This window comes from Centruroides vittatus, unplaced genomic scaffold, assembly GCF_030686945.1.
Source record: "Centruroides vittatus isolate TY-2023 unplaced genomic scaffold, ASM3068694v2 scaffold_435, whole genome shotgun sequence".
In the NCBI taxonomy this organism is placed as follows: Eukaryota; Metazoa; Arthropoda; class Arachnida; order Scorpiones; family Buthidae; genus Centruroides; species Centruroides vittatus.
In genome coordinates, this window is record NW_027122708.1 from 5,573,344 (window position 1) to 5,596,349 (window position 23,006).

Sequence of the window (23,006 nt, forward strand, 5' to 3'; positions counted from 1 at the left end):
CTTCAATCTCCAGTATTCCCAAAATGATTTTAAATTCTATTGTAAAACTATTATGCATTTATTTTTATACTTAAGCCGAAGATGATTCGATACAGAGGAAAAACATTCCTTAGTTCCGTGGTTCTCAATCTGTGGTCCACGAATGCTCTGTGAAGACACTTCAAGTGTTCCGCGAAAATTCAAATATACAATTAAAAATTGTTGCAAAAGAAAAATCAATACAATGTAAAATAATTTTTGTATGGGAATGTAATCAGCAAATGCCAATGTTGTCATCTACTAGACCAAGTGTGCTTGATTTCAAAAAGGTTTGCCACCCCCTGCTTTAAAGCTGATGTATTGTAAGTGTTCTGCAGAAAAAAATGTCAAAGTTTAGTGTTCCCCGACTTCAAAAAGATTGAGAACCACTGCCTTAGTTAATAAACATCTATTGGTTATTGGAAGTAGCTTAGTATTTATTTATTTCAATAATGATGCCATTTTTTATGTTAACTGAAGTATATGAAATATGCATGATAAAATTCTGAATAATTAAAATTGAAATCATTAATGCACCAAAACTTTTAGTAATAATACATAATATTTACCACGTGCTCTTGCATAAGCAATAGCTAAAGGAGTTAATTGTTTATATAAATCATCAACCATACAAACTTTAGCTTGTTCAAGAGTAAGACTATCTCCAACTGCTGCTCCTATAATGATAACAAAAATAAAATGTAAGCTTATTGAATTTTAAAGTAAAATAAAACTTAAAACTTAATTTGGATATTTTTATTTACCAGCTGGACTGACATGTTTGAATGAAGCTGCAGCAGGCAATCCAAGAGAGGTTTTTAATTCTTTTACCAACTGCCAAGCATTTAGTGCATCACAAAGATTTATAAATCCAGGAGATCCATTTACAACTGAAATTATAAAAATAAATTAATAACTACTTAAATCATGGCACTACATTTTTCAATATTTTCTAAAGTAATGAATATCTAGCCTAAATATATTGCAAACTGATTTACTTATAAAAAGTTAATTTTATTAATAAACAACAAAAATTCAAACTCATTAAATAAATCTTCATAGTGTTACTTTTAAAAAATATTTTTTAGCTCTTTGCACCCTGTGGGCATTAAGAGAGCCTTTCATTTTAGCAAGATCATTATGGGTTCAGCTAGACCCATAATAGGGACAGGGCCTGACGTATTTTGATTGTCCACTTCAAAAAACTTTCCGGTGCTTTTTGACTTGTCTGGATTCGATTCTGGGTCCCCTGGGCAGTAAGTTGCCACCCAGCCATCTCATAATGTTGGTTATAACATCTTATAAAATTACAGCATGTTCATATTATAATTGAAATTATGCCCTAAGAAAGTGTTGAGAAACTTTAGTTACATTTATCTAATAAGTACAGCCAAGGTGATAAAGGCATCAAATACAGCAAAAATAATGTATTGTAATATGCTTAAACTTATCCAATTCTAACATGACGATTTTTCTATATTTAAAAAATGAATCATTTCATCAAATATCAACAGATATAAATTTGTTTCAAAAAGAACTAATATTTGTGAAAAATGATTTATTAAAAATATATTTTTGAGTGACTAAACTATGTAATTTCTTTATATTGTACTAGGAGATATGCCCAGTGCTGCCCAGGTAAAAAGCAAGAACAAGCATTAAAATAAGAATGAGATACTTGGATGGTATGGAATGGTACAATTTCATTGGTTGGGTAAACAGGAATTGTTTTTCAATAGAAAATAGTCATTGATTTCCACCTGCATGAGAAGATAATTCAAGAGATGCAAATTTTTTCTAATGTTAATTCTAACATACCATTCACAGCCAAATAAGAAATGGTAATTGGCCAACTAACCAAATTTTGCAAAAAACAGACCAAATATTTAAACTTGATACCCTTGAAAACCTTTAAAAATGTATAATGTGCTTGCCAGTAACATTGTATTAAGTAACTTTCCTATTTGAATGCTGCCATCCAACTAGTCAGATAAAAAGGGGGTCCTGCTATGAGCAGGAGGTTGAAGTTAATTTGACCAAAAGAAGTTAACCTCCTCCTGCTTGAGAGAATGGATCCTAAAAAGTTTCATTGCATTTGCTCAAACTGTGTCAAGATGTATAAAGAACAAACTAACAAACTTTCTTTATGTATTAGATTATAATTCTGAATATCATCTGACCAAATAATAGTTTTCAAATTAATAGCATTAACATATTATAATTTATATAAAAAAAATAAAAGTCAAATTGTTTAAGCATATAACTAATGATATTTTTATAACTTATAAAACAACATTGGAAATTGATGATTGAAAGCCCATCCTCCTGTTTTACAAGAACCAAGCAAAGAGCTGCTTGTCATATTTTCTTAAATGTGAAGTTATTGAGGGAAAAAAATATGTTTTGTATAATATCAGATAAGAATAGTGCAGTATATTTTTAGATTTATAACTTCATTATAGATATGACTCTTAAACTGTTTTGCATTGAACAGTTAACAAAACAACTAATTGGACTGCAATCTAAAAAAATTATAAACCTATATAATTCCCAGTGTCATTTGTCTGTCTTTCCTTAACTCTTTAAGTTCTGAAAACTTTCTCTTTCTATGTACCTAGAGACTAAATTGTTTTTACCCCTCAGGTAAAAACAATTTAGGAACTTGTTTAGGAACCTACAAAGGGAACTTGTATAGCAAAACTAGTCAAGCAACTTTTCCATTGGTTGATTTCATTTTCAATGGATAAGGCTGATTTTGTGTTTAAAGAGTTAAACTTGTATCAGTTAAGAAGTCACTCTATTATGTTCTTAAACAGTCTCAATAAGAGCATAAACAAATGATATAAATTTAAATTCCAAATTTTAAATGTGCTAAAATACGTCTAATTAATTATAATTGTTCCCAGTCATCGTGCTGATGCCCTGTAAGGTTACATCTAAATTAATTGGTCTAAAAAAGATCCAGGTAGCATAACTGGCAATGAATCTACACGTTAAGCAGGAATTGTGGTTTGAGTCCCTCTCTGGATTGATCTTTCCTTTCAGAATATTCTAAATTAATCAATTTAATTCTCATTACTAAATTTAATATAAGATGGTGACTTAATTGTCTACCTTTAAACCAAATTACATAATATATATATATTTAATTAGCCAGGTTATAATCTGACAATGAATCAGGCATTATCACTGAGGCATAGTGTCAGCCCTTAGATTTCTTAGTATTAGTACTGTAACTTTGTGCATACATTCAAAACAAATAGTTTGCAAAAGCAGTACTCTTTCTTCACAATTGTCTCTGGTACCAGATTTATAATGATTAACAGATATTCACATTTTTATTGAGATACTCTGTTGCTTCTACAATGAAATGGGTAATGTGGAGGGATAATTTTGTAGCATACAATGATGAGGTGGCTGTTTTATTTTTTTGTTTCATGCAGACTATAGTCAAAATCAGTTTTCTATTCTTCAGATTTTCTATTCTTATTAATCTTAAAAATTGATAATATATATTTTAAATACTCTTAAATAAGTGAAAATATGAATATAAACGATTCTTTTTAAAAATGTATTAAAATTAATATTATCTTACCATTAAATGGAAGTTGTTTTTCTGTAGTATAGATCTGAGCAGGATTTTGATGAGGATTCATGCCGTATCTTAACGGAAGTTGTGATACTCCTTTGCAATACTGACGACGAAAATAATCAGAGATAGCTGCATCATATTCTGCAGTATGATTAAATGCCTGAAAATCATCATAAAGTGAAGAATATTACTATTGTCAAGATTGGTTATTTTTATTTGGAAACATTATATTCAACCTATCAGACAAACCTTAACTGCAAGATTTTTTCTCACTTCTAATGATGTAGAATGTGCTGATGACTGTTCAAGTTCAGAAGCAACACTGAAATTAAAATCCATTAAATCTTAAAATTTTTGTAACATTTTATCAAATACTTCTTAAATGTCATATAAAAACACACAAATTTTTAAAATACATTTGATTATTATTGTGTTGTTGGAATGTATCTTACATGGTATATATACCGGTACCTAGAGCTATGCCGAACAAAAATTAAGGCTTAGCATTAGGTACTGGTACTACAGAAAACAAATCTTTTGTTTATGTGATGTTGACATATGTATCTGTGTTTAATAATTTCCTGATTATGTGACATGTGTTTAGTATGGCGGCCTTCTGTAGAGTGAGTGATGCATACATTCTTGTGAAGCTCCAATGTTTTGAGATTTTTGTGTAATGTTTGCAGTATGATGCCTGTACAAGAAAGGACTATTGGCACAATATGTATCTCATCCATTCACCACAGATGCTTTATTTCAGGGATAAATTCTGAATATTTACCATTTTTTTTCAGTGTATATATTTTGTATGTTGTGTGTGTTTGGTACAGCTATATCTATGATGTAAGTGATATTTTTCAATTTTTCAATTTTTCTTCAAGATCAATTTTTATGGCAAATAATTTGCTAGGTACAACTAATACTTACAGATTATAGTCATTGGGATCACATATTACTGTTACTCTATCATGATTTTTTGCAGCAGCACGTAATAATGTAACTCCACCTATATTATAATAGTCATTAATAATATAAGTTTTTTGATGCATTTATTTTATTAAATTAAAATAATGTCAAAAATAATTACCAATATCAATTTGCTCAACTGCATCAGCCACTGTTACATTGGGATCAGCTATTGTCTTTTTAAATGGATACAGATTACAAACAACAACACTGTAAAAAAATTATTTTTTAAAGTTTAATATTGACATTAAAAATATATTGTGTAATGGAAAAATTAGCATGGAAAATATTATAAATTATTTTTCCAACATTTAACCATATATCTCATACTCTATTGATGATAAAATTAAATTTCTTTTTATATTTATGAAATTATCCACTTTTTTAAAAGTATTTTTATATTAAAAGAGAATTTAAAAAGTATATGATACAAATAAACACCAATGAAACCCGATAATATAAGTAACAACACACCCAACAGTTAACCCGTTCACTTACGGCTGTTGGGTGTGTTGTTACATATATGATAAAATTTTTACTAGTGAAAAAATTTTTTATTATAAGTTACAGAAGTTGAAGTTTATAGTATACATCAAAATGTTAATGAAAATAAATTGTTTTATAGTTTGTTAATATATTTTTAAAAAATCAATGCTTTGAAAAAAGTAAAAAAACAATTTTCTAGTTTTTCCAAGCATATTAAATGAAATTAATGTGTGTATAAAACATATAAAATTTAATCACGGATTAAATTCTTATTATATATTAAGAAATATATCTAAGAATTCTCAACAATATTCATAAATAGATGTTAGCATTTATCTAATTGAACAGAAAGTTCTTGCACTTTTGGATGCATTTTATTTAGCCAAGAAAATTTTATGTACAGAATTGACTTCAATCATCAATGTAACCACTGTTGTTGGCATCCATTCCTTGCATAAGCGTTGGCAGGAAGTGGTCAACATCTTGATAAAATTCTGACGGCTGCGACTCGAAGATGTTGGTCAGACTGGCCTCCAAGTCGTCTTCATTGTTGAACTCCTTGCCAGCCAGGTGACGGTCGAGCATGGCAAACAGGTGGTAATCAGAAGGTACAATGTCAGGGCTACATGGCGGGTGGGGCAAGACCTCCCAGTTCAGGTCCGGCAGCATCTGGTGGGTCTGCCTAGCCATATGTGGCCGTGCATTGTCATGCAGCAGGATGGTGTTCTGGTGTTACGGGCGGGTCTCCGCCAGTTTCTGTTGCAGGCTTTGAGTTGTTCGCAGTAGAAAGTTGCGTTGATGGTTGTATTTTGCAGCAGCAACTTGAACATGATGATTCCTTTAGAATACCAGAAGACGGAGAGCATGATCTTCTTGGATTAGGGATCTCCACTTTCTAAGCATTCATACCAATCGTATGCAGTTCTTCTGGCAACAGTGTCTGGACCTAACGCAGCATTGATGTCAGTGATAGAATTGGCTGCTTTTTTGTTGGAATGATAGTCATAAACGAAAAGCAGGCAAACTTGCTCTTTGGTTAACGGATGTTGGTTGGTCATGGTAGAGTGAGAGGACTGGATTTGGTATTTTCTTATAGCACATACCCTGACCTGTTTATTTACTACCAGGGAACATTCTAGAACGTTCCAGAAAAAAGTTATTATAGAAAGTTCCAAAAAGTGCGAGAACTTCCTGTTCAATCAGATAGGAATATTGTTGAAAATTCTTAATTGATAGAAGATGAATTCTGCTGACATTCATTAAAACTATCTTCTAGCTTTTAAACTTTTTCCTGAGTTTTATTCTGACATGTTCATATCTTTGCTTTTTCATTATTATCTGTAATAAGTAATTTACAGAAGTGAACATTTACATTAATGCTATAAATATATTTTAATTTTTAACAAATTATTTTTGACTTATTTTTACTGCACAAATTTTTATTTTCCACTACATATTTTATAATCAATTGTGCATTATGATGAATAGTCATTTTCTTCACATTTGTAAAATTAATCACAATGATAAATAAAAGAAAAATTTATATAGCAAAACTTTTCATAAATTCTTCCAAATAGTATACAGTGGAACCTCACATAATGAGCAAAATAAATTGTAAAAATTTGACTCGCTTAATGAGTGACAAGAAAAGGGGAAGTCCCGGAGTGTGTGCATGCTCCATCAGTCTGTGTTTAGCACTCGTTCCGCTAGCATCTTATTGTCACTTGTGATCACACATTTTTCCAAACTTGTATTCACACATATTACATATAAACATTGATAATCATAGCCTGTTATATAATAAACACACCATCTCGTACTAAATTTAATGACCAATTCCAAATTAAATTTTAGAAATGTCTAAATTAAAAATTAATTATTTATAATTATTAAATTTAATACGAGATGGCAGCATAACTGCCTCTAGTCAAATTAATTAATTTCTAATATTTAATTATAGCCTTTACATAGCCCAAGAATTTGGCATATCATTTAGCGTGTTTATCAGACATATTAGCTGTGATTTTGTGTTTTCTGCAAATCGAATTTGCACTTCAGGTTGGTTCATTCCATGCAAGAAGAAAAGATGAAGATGATTCACACTATTTAGCAATATATATTGTATAATTTTCTTTGAATAAATGTTATACATAAAATATTTGAGTATTTTTTTCAGTATGGAATGCATTATCTTATTTTACATTAATTTATATGGGAAAAATTGTTTTGCTTAACGAGTGTTTCGCATTACAAGTAAGATTCTGGAACGAATTAAGCTCATTAAGTGAGGTTCCACTGTAAATGTTTTTAAATAGAGCTATAATGTAACTATATTATCTAAATATACCTAGCATATAAATAAATTAAAAAGTTATGTAATAAATAAATAATACATTTAATCAATTGATTAAATTATTTGAATCAAAAATAAAATCAATGTACCTCACGAATTCATATCCTTGACGATCCATATCTGCTTTATCTGAAGGTGTTTTACGAGAAAGAATTCCTGAAATTTAAATTAATAATAATACTTTTTATTTTATTTCTTATAAAAGTTTTTAAAGATTGTATATTTTTTACTACCAAACAAGATTAAAAATACTTATTACAGAAATTTTTTAAACTTAAATATTTATGAATATACATGAAGAGAAAATATTCCATATCATATTTATATTAGAAAGATCCATTAATAAGTAACGGATCATGCAGAAATAAATAAATTTTTAGCTGCAGAGAAAAAGAAGCTTCATTGTTTCCCGCAATCTAATATTTTTTTCACTTCTTTTAAATTAATTAAATTCTCAACATCATAATTATAATGCAATTTTAGATATAAAACAATATAATGAAAATATTCTTTGTTATATTCATTTACAAGACCAAACAGCATAGCTGTATGTTTTAATAGCATTTTTTCTTCCAGTACATTTTTAATATTCATTTGATTGACATACATTCTTTTGTTTAGTTTTTTATTAGGCTGCAATTTGAAAAAACTGTAGTTCCACTGCTTGTCTGTCCTTCCTTAATCTCGAGAATGGAATTAGATAGATGAAAATCGAGACCAGATATGGAAAGCTTAGGATCAGGAGGCCGAATTAACTATCGCAAAAACTTCGGATTTGCAACCAAAGTCATGTTATTTCAAATTTTCAAATTCAAAAATTTTCCCCTGAAAGAAGTTAGATATATGACTGGCACAACTCTATTCTAACTGGAAAATTATGATGTATAGGGGCAAAACACTACTAAGAGATGGGAAGCATAAATTTTAAATTAAATTAATTAAAAACATGAGTAAAAATTGCAGCCTGGCATTGTGACAATGTCACAATAAATAATTGCTTGTTCAATATAATATCTCTTCAAATTTTAAATAATTATAATCTACCACCTCTTCATATAAATGGGATTTAAAATCTAATTTATTATTAAAGTCAAAATCCAATCTTGTCATTTTTAACTTGTCATTTGAATGATTTTTGCATTCATCTAATCCAATTCTAAATATAACTGCTGTAAAATATTTTTTGTAATTAAAAATTAATAAATGTTGATATTCCATTTACCAATGCTTAAGCTTTATGTCATTTTTTAGATATAACTGAGGCAACCCACAATCTGCTCTCTATTTTCAAAATAATATACTGTTTGTTTTAATTATATTACTGTAAATATCGAATCAGCAAGTTTAACCAAACACCTGGAACTTGGATCTGTAATCAATGATTTATCGGTATTTTACCAAATGTTGGGATTTTATTGTGCATTTCTCAGATGCGAATGTGTCAGTTTCATAAATATTTGTAAAAAAAAAAAAGCTGATGAGGGACTTAAGGTCCGAAATGGATACATTTTGGGAAAATAAAGTGATTTTCTAACGCTGATCTTCTGTCCAATGATGGTGTAATAAGTTTAGGAATAAAGAAGCCAACATAGTGCTCACAAATATATATCAAGACTAGACAAGAAGATTATAGTAAAAATAGTAAATTTTTATTTAATATTAATTACAAAAAATACTGCAATTTTTCCAAAAGGAAATGATTAAATCTTTATAAGGAATGAAGATGAAATTTTTAATATTTAAAAATTATACCAACAGAGTGTACACGAAAGTAATGTAAACTTAATAGAAAAAATAGTTACAAATTTTAAAGGTATAAATAAGAACTGAACTACAGTAAACAAGATTTCTATATCATATTTTCATGTGGATATATAAAAATGAGAAAGTCTCTATTTTTTGCTTATTTGAATGCAGGTTGCCACTATGTTGCTACAGCCCTAAAAAAACTTGCTATCTTGCTGACAAGTTGCTATGGTTGGCAATTAGGTATAGGGAGACAAGGTGTGCAGTTTGACTGGGCTGTGGAGAAAAAACACAGCAATTTGACAACGTTCCTTAATTCTGCTTTATCCAAAAATTTATGCTTTTGTTCTGCTTTATTGCTTAATTACTTTTGTATAATAACTGGAAATGATATGGTATGCACTCATTTCATAGTTTCAGTAAGCAATCCATGGTCACATCTGGATATTGCTTTATCTGCTTTTGGGTTGCCTTAGTTATAACCATATCCATATCCATTCATGGTGCTGCTTATTCTGGTTTCTTAGTCTGGAAGCAAAGATCAGATGAAGATCTGAGTAGTGTAACTGGCAATACATCTGCATGGTAAGCAGGAATTGCAGGTCTTTCTCCTGGCCAATCTTTTCTTTCAGAATATTCTAAACTTAAATTTAATTAATTAATTTATTTATTATATTTAATAAAAGATGGTAGCTTGCCTCCCACCAAACTGTTTAGTAATTATTTAGCCTTTTAGCCCAATAAAGAATCTGACTTCATTTGGCATTTTAAATGGCTGTTGGGTTAGTTGTATTTATTATATTTAGGAATTAATTTATAAAAAGTAGTTTCTATTCTAAAATTTTCTTTAATATTCTAAAAGACATTTTGAAATGTGATTATTGCATTCAACAATTACAGTTGTAAAAGAATCTAAATAAATACATAAATAATAGGTTAATGTTACAATGGTAGGTATACAAAATGGTGGCTCGTCTCTGATTCCAGCAAGGAAACAGTGAGACGCACATTCTAACTTAACCTAACCTATTCTAATAAATTACCATAATTATTAGCAACCAAATTATTGGAATAGATTAGGTTAGGTTAGAACGTGCGTCCCACTGTTTCCTTGCTGGAATCAGAGACGAGCTGCCATTTTGTATATCTAGAGTAACGTTAACCTAATAAGAATAAATAAATTTCATTTCTTTGTAAATATTTAGCTGCATCCATTTCATAAAGTAGAATATATTAAAAATATTACATTTGAAAGTATCATTTTTTTTAAAAAAAGTCCTGTAAGTATTCTAAAAGTTTTAAGATAAATATTATGTATAATATAAAAATATTAATAGTTTAGATTAGATATAAAAGAGTACTTACAACAGAAAGAAAAGAAAAAACAGATAAGAGAAAAGATTTCCTTGAAGAGTCGAAACATTATCAGTACATATAATTTGCCCATTAATTTTCCAAGCTTATGAAAGATACAACAAAATTTATTATTAGAATGCATATAATATTAAGATCGTATTTGAAAACTAAGTGTAGAGTGTCCCAAAAGGTAGTTTATAACTTCAAACTTTAATATTAGGGTTTGAATTGACATATAGGAACTTACTGCACATATTGAAGTGGACTGAGCACAAAAAATTTTTGAGTTGGTGTATCATTTAAACCATAGTATGTTTGTATGTCAATTCAAAGACATGGTATAAAAGTTTAAAGTTTTAAACTACCTTTTGGGTCACCCAGCATTTTCAAAATTTTAGACTTACAATTTTAAAATAATGTACAATTTACATTAATTTTACTCATACACAAGTAAAATTAATCCTAATAATAAAGTTAGCATTAAATTGAATGTATGTAAAGATTAATGAAAATAGCATTTTTTTGCCATTTGCAGAAATATGAAGTTAAAAAATTATTCTATAACCATAATGATAATGTAATATGTAAATAAAATAATAATGATAATTATTATTATTATTTATATCTTGATATATAATAAAATTTATCAAACAACTTATGCATGCATTTTAAGTTTCGTAAAGGATATCACGCTATACAAACAGTAAAAAATACTTGTACCATGTACAGAGAAGATGCTTTTAAACTCCAAATGTGTCAAATGTGATTTTGAAATTTTCATTTGGGAAATTTTAAACTAAAGGATACAAAATATACAGGCCCCAAAAGCTGTTGAAGAGAAATTGCAGAAAGAAATTGTTAAAGATTGACAAATAACAACTCATGAATTTGCAACAAATCTTAGTGTGTCACAGACACATTGTTGAAACTAGGGTTCATTTCCCAGTCTTTTGCTTGTCCCGGGATTCTGGGAAAAAGTGAACTGTTTCCTGGGATCCAGGGATATAATTAATTACTTTTAAGATATAAAATAAATTTTAAAATCAAATGATATAATAATTTTTCATTTTTAAGTAACTTAATATGTCCTGCAACCTCCAAAATAATGATACTAATAATGCTGTGTAAGCTATGTATAAAAAATTAGTTTTGAATTACACAGAAATTTTCACAAATAGAAAAAATTTACTAAAGTTTGTTGGAAACTGTTTACAAAAAAAAATGCTTTGAGTTGAGTTGAAAATTTAAAAAAATGAACTTAAATCAAACTTCTAACTTAAAAGCTAATTTTCGTTTTTTAAATAAAATATAATACAAAACGTCATTGTAAATTTTTATAATAAAATTTTAAAAAGAAAAGATGGTTGATACTCCGATCACTCAATCTCGTTCTTATTTTAGTAATGAAAAGTCCTGCTACCAAAAATGTTCTTTCTGATTCAATTGATGTGGGTGGAATCATCTTTAATGCATTTAAGAGAAGACGGATGTTATGTATTTTTTCACCTGTAGCCTGGAAGATTTCTAGTTTGTTTCGAGATGCGTTACAGTACTTCTTTTGCCACGTAGTATTCTTGATTTGTTTACCTCAGCTGCTTTAATAGCAGCATCAAACTTACTGCCTCATTTGGCTTTACAACTCAAGCTTACAGGCAGTTCATTTGGCTTTAATAATCAGGTTTATGAGGAAAAATTTCATACTTGCGTACATCATACTCGTTTGTATCCTTGCCCAATTTGCACAACTTGGAGTAATGCAGTTATCGAAGCTACTGGGCATGGTTAAAAATTAAGACAGCATAAGCACAATTATTCCAGGTATTACAGGTTCTGACAAGTAAAGAATTTCAAGAGTCCTGTCACAAATAGCTACATATTGATTATTGACATGCCATAACAAGCAAAAATTTAAAAAACTAATAAGTAGGTTTAAAATTAATAAATACAAATGTATTCTGATAGTTTATGAGTTAATTATACTTTCTTTTGCAAAGTTTCTTCAACTTCAACACAAAATAAGAAAAAAATGAATTTTTAAGAAATTTGCGGGATTTTCGGGGTTAAAAAAACAGCTGGGATCCCGGGACCCCATTGGAGAAACCCTAGTTGAAACATTACATCCACTTGAAATGGTTGTAAAACATGCTGATAATTGTGTTCCAACATGCAACACACATGTTCCACATGTTGTTTATATCACTTATGAATAAAATGAACTGAATTGAGTATAATTTTGTCGGACAAAGGTAGACATCTGTAAGCTTTTATTTTATTATTAAATTGGTTACTCATTTTTATTTTAGAGAACTTTCTCATAAATGAATGAAAAAAATTAAAGTTAAAATAAAAATATTTGTTATTAACCAAAAATTTGTTTTAGTGGGTGATTATTGTTCAGTTGAGTACTGAGGCACCACTGTATTTGATTAATGCGATTTTGATAGATGTGGTAACATCGAGAAATTTATTAATTGCATTAATCAATATACCTATAGTAGGTTACCTGTATATTTGCATTTTTCACCAGATGCTTGCCCTCTGGTGTTTAAAAACAAAACTATTTTATCTGGGTCATTTGAATCATTCTTGTGTATTGTCAACAGTAAAGATGAATAGCTATAGAAAAAGCACAGCTTTCTACATTCCAAATTGCAATTTCAAAGCCATACGGGAGACCAATATAAGTTTTTGTCTATTCCCACATGAAAAACAAATGATTATTCGGAAATCAGAATTCAGATCTCATAAATATAACCAACAGAAAGAGTGGATTCAACTGTTAAGAATTGGCAAAAAAGTTTTCTGATTGTCTAGTTTTATATAAACTAGTTATGCTGTCAATTTTAAAGGATTTTTCCTTACAGTTTAGAATGCCAGTAATTTCGTCTGGGAAACGGGGCCAAATTTAAGCATTTTGAGACCCTAAGCTGAAGTTTGTGTGAGGCCCTTACCATCCCTTCACATTTTTAGAAGTCAATCATAAACAGAAAAGAATTAACATAACATTTTAACTACTTTTTATTTTGTGTAGTATTTAAAGTATATTTTGTTGGTTTGTAAGAAAATTTTTATTACAAAATTTAACTTCAATTTTCTTTCTTGTAGAAATTTTTGAGGCCCTAAGCAAAAAGGTAACATAGCTTACTTGTAAATACGGCCCTGATGGACAGATGTCAGAGCTAATATTTTTTAACACAAAGAGCACAAATGTATAGAACAATCTTGCTCATTTGTTTCTACAATACAACATGTAATGATGTGTCTCACTAGCAATAATTGTTCTCCTATAAAATTTCTCAATAAACAGCTACCAACAGCATATATTATTATATTGGACAGTAATATATGATTAATTTTATGTTGAGTAGTTGCAAGCGACCCAGATAAAGTAACCATTTTATAAAAATGCAGCGCCCTCTATAGTTATAAAAAATGCAAATAGCAGAAATCTGTCTACTATGAAAGAGTTGTTTGGTCCTTTGGGGTTCTGTTATATACAGGTTTGACTGTAATTAGAGAATTAAAGCAAATTTTTACTGAAAACAGAAACTTCTGCAAACATTCTGTCCAAATTCTCTCTGGATATATAAAATTTTAGAATTTTAATACAGCTACATAGATTAATCCTCACTAAGCACAAATTATAATCTGCATCTTAATTCTAAAATCTGTACATATCCAAGAGTAATCTAGTTTAGAGAATTTGGATAGTATAACTGCTTTAGAGAAGTTTAAGGTTTGAGCTTTGCTCTGAGAAAATTTCTAACTGTTTCTAAATTAAATTAAATAATAAAAATTGGGTGTACTATAGATTACCACCTATAGAATTTCGGGACTTTGAGTATATATTTGAACTCAGAGGACCGAGACGAGTTCAACGGTACCCTAATTTTGGGCCAGAGGCAAAAAGTAAGAAAGTTATCATACTTTTTTCGGCAATTGCACGATGATCAGGAGTCTGCGTCGCTCTCTCTGCTAAGCCTATCGCGTCTTTAACAGGCAGTCCTGCAAGTCGGCCATATATACCTTCAACAGAGGCAGATGTTGATCCACGAGCACACTGATCGTCTACAGTTTGAGTTAAGTCCTTTTTGCACACCCTCACGCTCGTCGACCTCGGGGGCTACGGCTCCTCAGTCTCGCTATCGCGATCTGGAGTTGCAATGCTTGAACAAAAGGAAAAAAAGGAACTGGCATTCGAGTGTTCATGCTTCCGACGGACTCTCCCGGGAGGGGAGCCGCCGGCAGGCCGCCAATTGTTTAACGTCACTAGTTATTGATTTATGATAGTTCTTGAACAAAAGAAAAAAAAGGAAGTGGCATTCGACTATGCAATTTCTTGCCTTTCAGAGTGGTTTTTTTGTAATTTGTTTGCAGACTTTACCGTGAGATGGCAGCACTAGCAACTACATGCCGTCTGCATGAAAGCATTAAAAAGGTATGATAACTTAAAAACTATGATAATTTTCTTATTTTTCGTCTCCGGTCCAAAAGTAGGGTATCGTCGAAGTCGTCTCGGTCCCCTCAGTTCAGATATATACTCAAAGTCCCGAAATTCCATAGGTGGTAATCTATAGTATCCCCTAAAAATTTGCTTAAATTCTGTAATTATTAGCAGATAGCAATTCTGTAAATGTTAAAAAATTATGCTGAACCATCAATTTCCAGTTATCAATATATGATCCAGCATAAAATTTAAAGATTTTGGCTTCTACATATATAAAACAACATTGGAAATTTTTAATACAGTAGGTGTCACTTATTGTAATCAGAGGGAGGCAGAAGGGATTGATTTATCCAAAATTTTCCACAAACACAAGTACCAATTTTTAATTGTCATCACTGATAATTTGTTAACCAATTTGCCTAAATTTTCCCTATTGTTTTACCCAAATTTGGGAATGCAGTTTCTCCCTTGCTCCTGACTCTTACACCCATGCCAATAAAACAATGTTTTGTTTCAAATTTATATCCTATTTAACTAACCAGTTGTTAAAAATGTCAATTGTCATCCAGGCATTTGAACAGTAATCAACTAGTAAAAGTTTCACACCTTTAAGAACATCTAGTATTTTTGCTTTTTCCAATCATTAGAGAAGTCTTTGTTTCTGGCTTTTCATATTAGCACAGCAAAGAACTAATATGCTTCTTCAGTGGTAAACCTTTCAGTACTTATGTTTAAACAGAAAAGTATGATTAAGCATTGCATGGAAGTAAAGTGTTGTTTCATTGCATTGTAGATATTCCTCGTCTGATTCTTCTGCAATGATGCATTAACAGATATGTTTTTTCACAAACATTACTAAAGCAAAGCTAGCTCAACTTCACTATCTTTTCCAGTCTAATTTCTCTTGTAAATCGTGTTCTCATTCTGTCCTGCTGACATTCAATATTCACTCTATACTGTACTGTTTTTCAAAATCTTACACAAAACTGACTGAAATTTTCAACTGTGCAGCAGCATTGCATTGATACATTTTTGGCAACTTATCAGAGCATTCTAAAATTTCAAGTTTATCTTTAAGGGACAAATCTATGCATTTCTTACTTGCATCTTCCATTATTTTAAGAGATGTAGTACAGTACTGTACTTTAACAGACTTACAGGCTTATAACAGTTATTATCTGTTTTGTTAGTTGAATGTTCTTAACTAAGTAAAGTCAAACTTATTAGTAATGTAATAACAATTATAAGTGAATTTCTGTAATGTAATTTAATTTATCTTTTGAAACATGTTGATTCTGATAATATTAGCTGACTGATGATAATATGCATGATTATAATAAGTGGCATCTACTGTATATTCTCAATTCATTTTAATAAACAACTATCAAAAATTATACTTAAAATTCATATATTGTAATAAATTATAAAATTAATTAAAACTGAAATCTTCAACTTTTACTTTTTATATCATATTATGCATTTTATATTAATTATTAATATAATTTTATATATTAATATATATGTTACAAAATTTGATAACTAAGTTATACTATTATACATATATAAAAGTGCACAAGAACAAAATTCAATAGGTATATGAAAACTGGGGCAATCTAATTATTCCTTCTACAAGCCTATTCATTTTTCACACATAAGCCTTTTTTATTGTGTCATTGTCATTGTTTATAATGCTGATAATTGTGAGATCCCAATCATTACTATGAGAAAGGAGATGTTATCACAATCCCTTTCTCATAAGTAGTATCTCTCTCATAAACAGTATCTCTTTACTGCCAACATTGGTGAACTGACACCCACATAGAAGATCTAGTCCCATGAGAAAACAAACTGACTGTCATCTGTGTGACCTAAAATTATTCAGGTGATTGGATGAACATGGACTAACTGTCTAAGTGACTGGATAGATGGCAATCGAAATGTTTGGTTTGGGTGTGCAATGGAGAATTTGGGGACTTTTACAAGTGCAGAGCAAGAGAATTAAAGAACCCTTTCCTAGAGAATTATAATTAAATTAATATTTATTAATTTAAATTAATTAATAATTATTAAATTTAATAAGAGATAACACCTAACACTACCTCTAGGCCAAAATACTTAGCATTTAATTATTAACAGTAGCAGTAATATAGCCTAATCAAATAAAACAATTGTTTGGCTTTATTAAAATTACTGTTAACATACATTAGTAGGAATTAAAGGTGGTAACATCTGTTAGCAAGAGATCAAAAAACAATTTCTAAATTGTGAAAAATTTATATTAAAGTTTAACATTAACATTATTTAAATAATGGGGCTGCAATTTTTAAATTGCAGACCGTATTCACACTAGTGTCTATCTGTCTGTCCTTCCTTAATCTTGAGAATGGAGTTAGATAGATGAAAGTTGAAATCAGATATGGAAAGCTTAAGTGCAGAAGGCTCCAATTACTAACTATATACAAACTTCTGGTTTGACATCATTTCAATTCAAAAATTTTCTCCAGAATGGAGTTAGATAACAATACAGTCATGCTGGTCCTCTAACAGGAAAAGTATGATATACAGGGGCAAGACACTACTAAAATTGAGAGCACTGTGATGAAAAATTGCAACCTGGTATTGTGACATCGTCACAATAAACAATTGCTCATTCCTGAATTTAAAATATACAAAAATTTACTTTTAGAAATAATTTATCTTATAAAAACAATAATTATTATTTTATTATATTAAGAAATTTTACAGAATTTGAATTTAATAAACTTACTTTTTGCATTTGTTTACTTTTTATAAGTAAACAAATGCAAAAATAAAAGCTATATAGAGCCATTTAAAATCACTTCTTATATTGGTTAATAACTTGAAATTTAGACCAGTGACATTAATTCAGAAAAAAATTTAATTGGAAAACTAAATACTAGTTCTTATATATGTTTTTATGGATTTATATATTATCTTCTAATTAGCGAAACATTTAAAAAGTTTTAACAATAATTGATCTACTTCATAATCAAAACAATTTATTTTTACCTGCATGAACAGCAGGATGTAATGTTTTAACTCGTCCTCCTAACATTTCTGGAGCTCCTGTTAAATCAGAAACATCTCTGAAATATATAAATGGCATATTATTATTATTATTACTATTATTATTATCTAAAACCTAAAATTATTTAATCTCTCTCATTTTAATAAGATAAAAAGATGAAAAAATGTTACACTAAAAGATCTTTCCTAAGATATATTCATATTTGATTTATAGAAACATCAAAAAACTAGTTAAATTAAGCCAAATAATTATCAAACTTTACATACATTTAATTTTTAGAAAAAACTTACATATTGGCAATATATTAATAAATTAATAAATAAACAAATTTACAATTTAATATAACTTAGCTAACAAATGAACACTATTAATATTACATCTATGTTTTATGGTATATCTATGATGATAATGTAGATATAATCTCAGTAATATAGTCTCAGTAAAAATTTAAGAAATTTTTAATAAAATCAATTATAATTAAATCATCATCCATACACAACCTATAAAAATTACAATTATATACTATTTAAAGTATTCAATTTAAGAACTAACCTTATTAAAAATATATAATAATTCAAAGTTGTCTTATTATTTTATTTTTCTTATCATTTTTCTGTTTTCAGATATATGGTATTAGATATATAACTAAAATCTAATGAAAAATTATATAATAAATAATAATAAAAAATTAAAGATTAAACATTTTAGATTTAAAAGCAATCATTCTTTTTTTACTCTTTCATAAAATATATTCTAAATACAGTACCAGACCAAATATCCAGTAAGCTTGGGTCAGAAAAGGTCAAGATTTTTGGATTTTCTAATTTTCTGGATACAGGCTAAATATATACTTAAAAAATAACATTAAATAAAAAATATACTGTACTTAAAATGGAAAGTAAAGAAACATATTCCAGCAGTCTCATTGGAACAGGCATCGTCTGACATGTACACCATGGAAAACAAAACCAATTGGCCTTGCGCAAACTATGGCTGTAGTACAGCCATAGTTTGCTGCCAAATTCAGAACTAATCACTTTCAAAAATAATTGATTTTCTAGTAGCCAGATATTTGGTCTTGTACTGTATACATAAATAAAAGTATTCTGAATAATTTTTCTTTTTTAAAATTGGATCTTCTGAAGATAAATGCACTGAATTTTGGATATGCTTATGTTATAAGTATATAATTTGATTTCAAATTTAAGAAAACTTATCTGAAAAAACAATGAAAAATAAAGACTGTTTTTTCTGATAAGCTTTCTTAAATTTGCTGAACCAAGTCATCAGTATAATAAGTCCAAGTAGACATTTTAAATACTAAACTATATGATAAGGACACAGAGGCATATGATTTAATTCATAATGGGCTTGCTAAAAGAAGGCTCTCTTAGTGTCCACAGGACAGAATGATTTAATAAATAAAAATTAAAAGTAAAAACAATTTTAATGTTACATATATATTTTGTTAACATTTAATAATTTTTTAAAGCTTTTAATAACTGATGAATGATTTAATGTATTTTTGTAAAATCAATTATTTGTTACTGCAAATCTTAAAAATGTTTGGAATAATTGCTTTTTTTGTATGAATCAGTTCTTCTGAAACTAAATTTAATGCAGTTTGAAAAATTTAATTTAAAATAAATATTTTTGATTTCAGAAATAAAGTTGAACTTAATTTGTTATTGATGTAGAAAAATGGAATTTGATACACAATACAATAAATGATAATTATTTCACCATACTGACAAAAGAATCCACAGTGTTTTTCAAAAATATAAAATTATATAAGCCATAAATTATATTTTTAATAAAGAATATTATACATAACTTATATAAAGAATTATTGATATTAAAAGATAATTTAATATTGTTTTAAGTATATAACATTTGCACACACTCAATAAAAATTCCATATTATATGTGTGATGTGAAGTAATGAACATTTTAATTAGTAACTCAATCTACTTGGTAATTGTTAATGAAGTGTTAAACCATTATTCTATGCATGTAACATTGTTTTGTTTTAAACAAGTTAATTATTGAGAAAACAGATAATTTTATTGTTTTTAAATACCTCTTATAAAATAATTTACATTTATATTACCTAACAGGTAATCCTGCATTTCTAATAGCCTTTGCCGTTCCTCCAGAAGCAACAAGTTTTAATCCAACATTATGCAATCTCTTAGCAAAATCAATCAATCCAGTTTTATCCGACACACTCAAAATTGCTATTGAAAATAATAATAAAGAAAATTTTATTATCAGAATAAATTAACATTGATTATTATAATACAAATAAACGAGAGATTGATATTTCTAACATATTAATACAAGAAGATTTTTCAAAAGTGATTCTTATAAAATCAATAATAAATATAATTTATTATTATTTTTACTAACTTAAAAATACCTTCTTACCATATTTACTCACATATAAGACAAGGTTTTTATTCATTTTTCACTGCTTCAAACACCAAGGTCGTCCTATACATGCAAAAGATTCTTTGCATTTTTGCAAATAATCTTTGCGTACCATGTATTTGCATTTTTTACCAGATGTTCACCCTCTTGTATTTAAAAACATAAGTGTTTTATCTGGGTCATTTGAATCATTCTTGTATATTGTCAGGAGTAAAGATGAATAGTAATAAGAAAAGCAAAGCTTTTGAATTGAATTCCAGATTGAAATTCCAAAATCACATGGGAGTTAATCCAGTCCCACGTGAAAACAGATAATTATTCAGAAATTGGAATTCAGAAAAACTCATAAGTGTAATCAACGGAGAGTGGATTCGACTGTTAAGAATTGGCAAAAGAGGTTCCCGTCCCCAGCTTTACATGAAGAAATTATGTCGATTTTACAAGATTCTTCCTTAAAGTTTAAAATGCCAGTAATTTTTGCAGGACAATGTGTGCAGTTACATGCATTTGATATTTTACTTGTGATTAAACAAAATAAAATTAGAATTGTAATTAATAAATCTAATTTTCTTTATTTTGATCTTTAAAGCCACACCTCGTCTTATATGTGGGATCGTCTTATATGTAAGTAAATACTGTAGTTTTAATTTAACACTAAAAAATTAATGATACAAACAGTAATTTCTTATTTTCTAATTTTATTTACATTTTATAATTATTATCTTTATTAGTAAAAAAACAATTAATATTAGTTATATACATATATGAATGGGAGCTTACAGGTGGCTTTTTTTCAGCTCTTTCCAAAACAATATTTGAAAATATCTATATTTAAAATACTTTCTTCAATGCATACTCATATATATAATAAACTAATTTAATGATATAATAAAAATAACTAATAACTATTATAATTTAAAATTAATTATAAATGGTAAATATTCCTATTATGAGAGTCTGAAGAATTATACATGAAATTTATCGACAACGCAAGAAAATTTATGATAGGAACATTTGCGTTATGCAAATTTTTACACTTTTTTGCATTTCCAATCTTGAAATGTAATAAGGATATATTGTATATCATATATTATACTGTATATTACTCTATATTATATATTTATATAGATATGAACAGTCTTCACAATTATTTTAGTAAAAACAAATGTATTAAACAACATATGAAAGAATTTCAGAAGTAATACATAAAGACAAAACTTTACTAGATAATTTCTTGATATACATATATCAATATAAAATTGAAATATATATATTTCAATTTTATATTCAAAATTTGATAATACTTATTGAAGAATTATTTTTTTGAAACAATACTTTGATTTTAAAATTATTCATATTACAGATAACAGTATGCTAGATTTTACATTTAAAATTTCAGAAATATATCATTACTGATTTTTAAAAAATAGAAGAATTTCTAAAATTCAAAATAAACCTCATCCTCCTTAGCATTTAAAATTAATATATATTTTAATCCATTAATAAATAATTAAATTTTTAAATAATGAATACAGTTAGGACAATTATAAACTTTTATATTATAACAGCTGTATATAATATATTGAAACTACATTTTTATTATATAAAGTACAGTATATAACTTTTTTGGCTATGTTTTTCATGTACTTTTTCGAGATCAAATCATCTGTGAATGATTTGATCTTGAAAAAGTACGAGGGGAAAAAGATTTAAATGCGCTCTTTCAATTTTTACATTCAACCACTCAATCAGTTTATCTTTTTAAGAAATTTAAAAGATAAACTGAATTAAAAGGAATGGAATTTCTCTATGAGAAACTGACCAATTTTACAGTTAGTTAAATCATAGAACACGTGACACTTATAAACACGTGATCGTAATAATTAAAAAAAAAATTATAACTGAGTTCAAAACACGTGGCAATTACTTTTTCAATTTGTAACCACGTGTTTTACAATAAAACTTTTCAGTTTATGACCTTCGTATAATTTTATATTCCTTAAATTCATAGAGACATTACACGAGAGAGGTGTTTAGGACATAACTTTTAATGTAATAATATCGAGTGCTAAATATTTATTATTTTAAATATAAACATAACCGTTAAATAAATTAAATGTGCAAGATAATTTAATAAGTTAGGACGATAATGTGAAAGATAATTATACATACCGATTTCCATTTTGCAGTTGCGAACCCGAACACCAGAAGAGAAACTAGCAAATAGACAGTTTCAATGTCACGTATTAATACTTCGAAATGTCGACAGATGGCAGGAGCTGACGATGGACCTTGACCGCTTATTTAATATATTGAGAAACAGTTGCTTGTCTTAAAAAATTATTATTCGAAATTAAAGAATCTTTCTAATAAGATACTTATTATAATAATTTATTATACCAATATAATATTAATGAAGAGTTTTATATGTTTCATTCAAATTTGGAAAGAAATATTTTTTATTAGAAATGTTTCAACAAAAAATTTAACGAAAATAATAAAACGCTTTTAGATAAATATTGTGCATTGTTTAAAAAACAATGTGCAATATTTAAATAGTGCA

At 28.2% G+C, this 23,006-nt stretch overlaps 1 protein-coding gene across 2 annotated transcripts in view; it reads right to left on the reverse strand.

The window, feature by feature from the left end:
* LOC136989056 (bifunctional purine biosynthesis protein ATIC) overlaps positions 1-22,694 on the reverse strand; it is a 45,168-nt gene extending 22,474 nt beyond the window's left edge. The window contains exons 1-10 of one of the 2 annotated variants that reach the window (XM_067287145.1): positions 22,616-22,694; positions 20,124-20,250; positions 17,995-18,071; positions 7,505-7,571; positions 4,698-4,786; positions 4,538-4,616; positions 3,860-3,932; positions 3,614-3,770; positions 783-908; positions 588-695 (exon numbers count right to left, since the gene is read on the reverse strand). In XM_067287145.1, the coding sequence (XP_067143246.1) occupies positions 588-695; positions 783-908; positions 3,614-3,770; positions 3,860-3,932; positions 4,538-4,616; positions 4,698-4,786; positions 7,505-7,571; positions 17,995-18,071; positions 20,124-20,250; positions 22,616-22,625 (913 nt within the window). In that variant the 5' untranslated portion in view covers positions 22,626-22,694. Of the gene's footprint in view, positions 1-587; positions 696-782; positions 909-3,613; positions 3,771-3,859; positions 3,933-4,537; positions 4,617-4,697; positions 4,787-7,504; positions 7,572-10,526; positions 10,609-17,994; positions 18,072-20,123; positions 20,251-22,615 lie in introns of those variants that run through there. The other variant, XM_067287146.1, reaches the window with a different exon arrangement.
* Between the last annotated feature and the right edge of the window lie 312 nt (positions 22,695-23,006).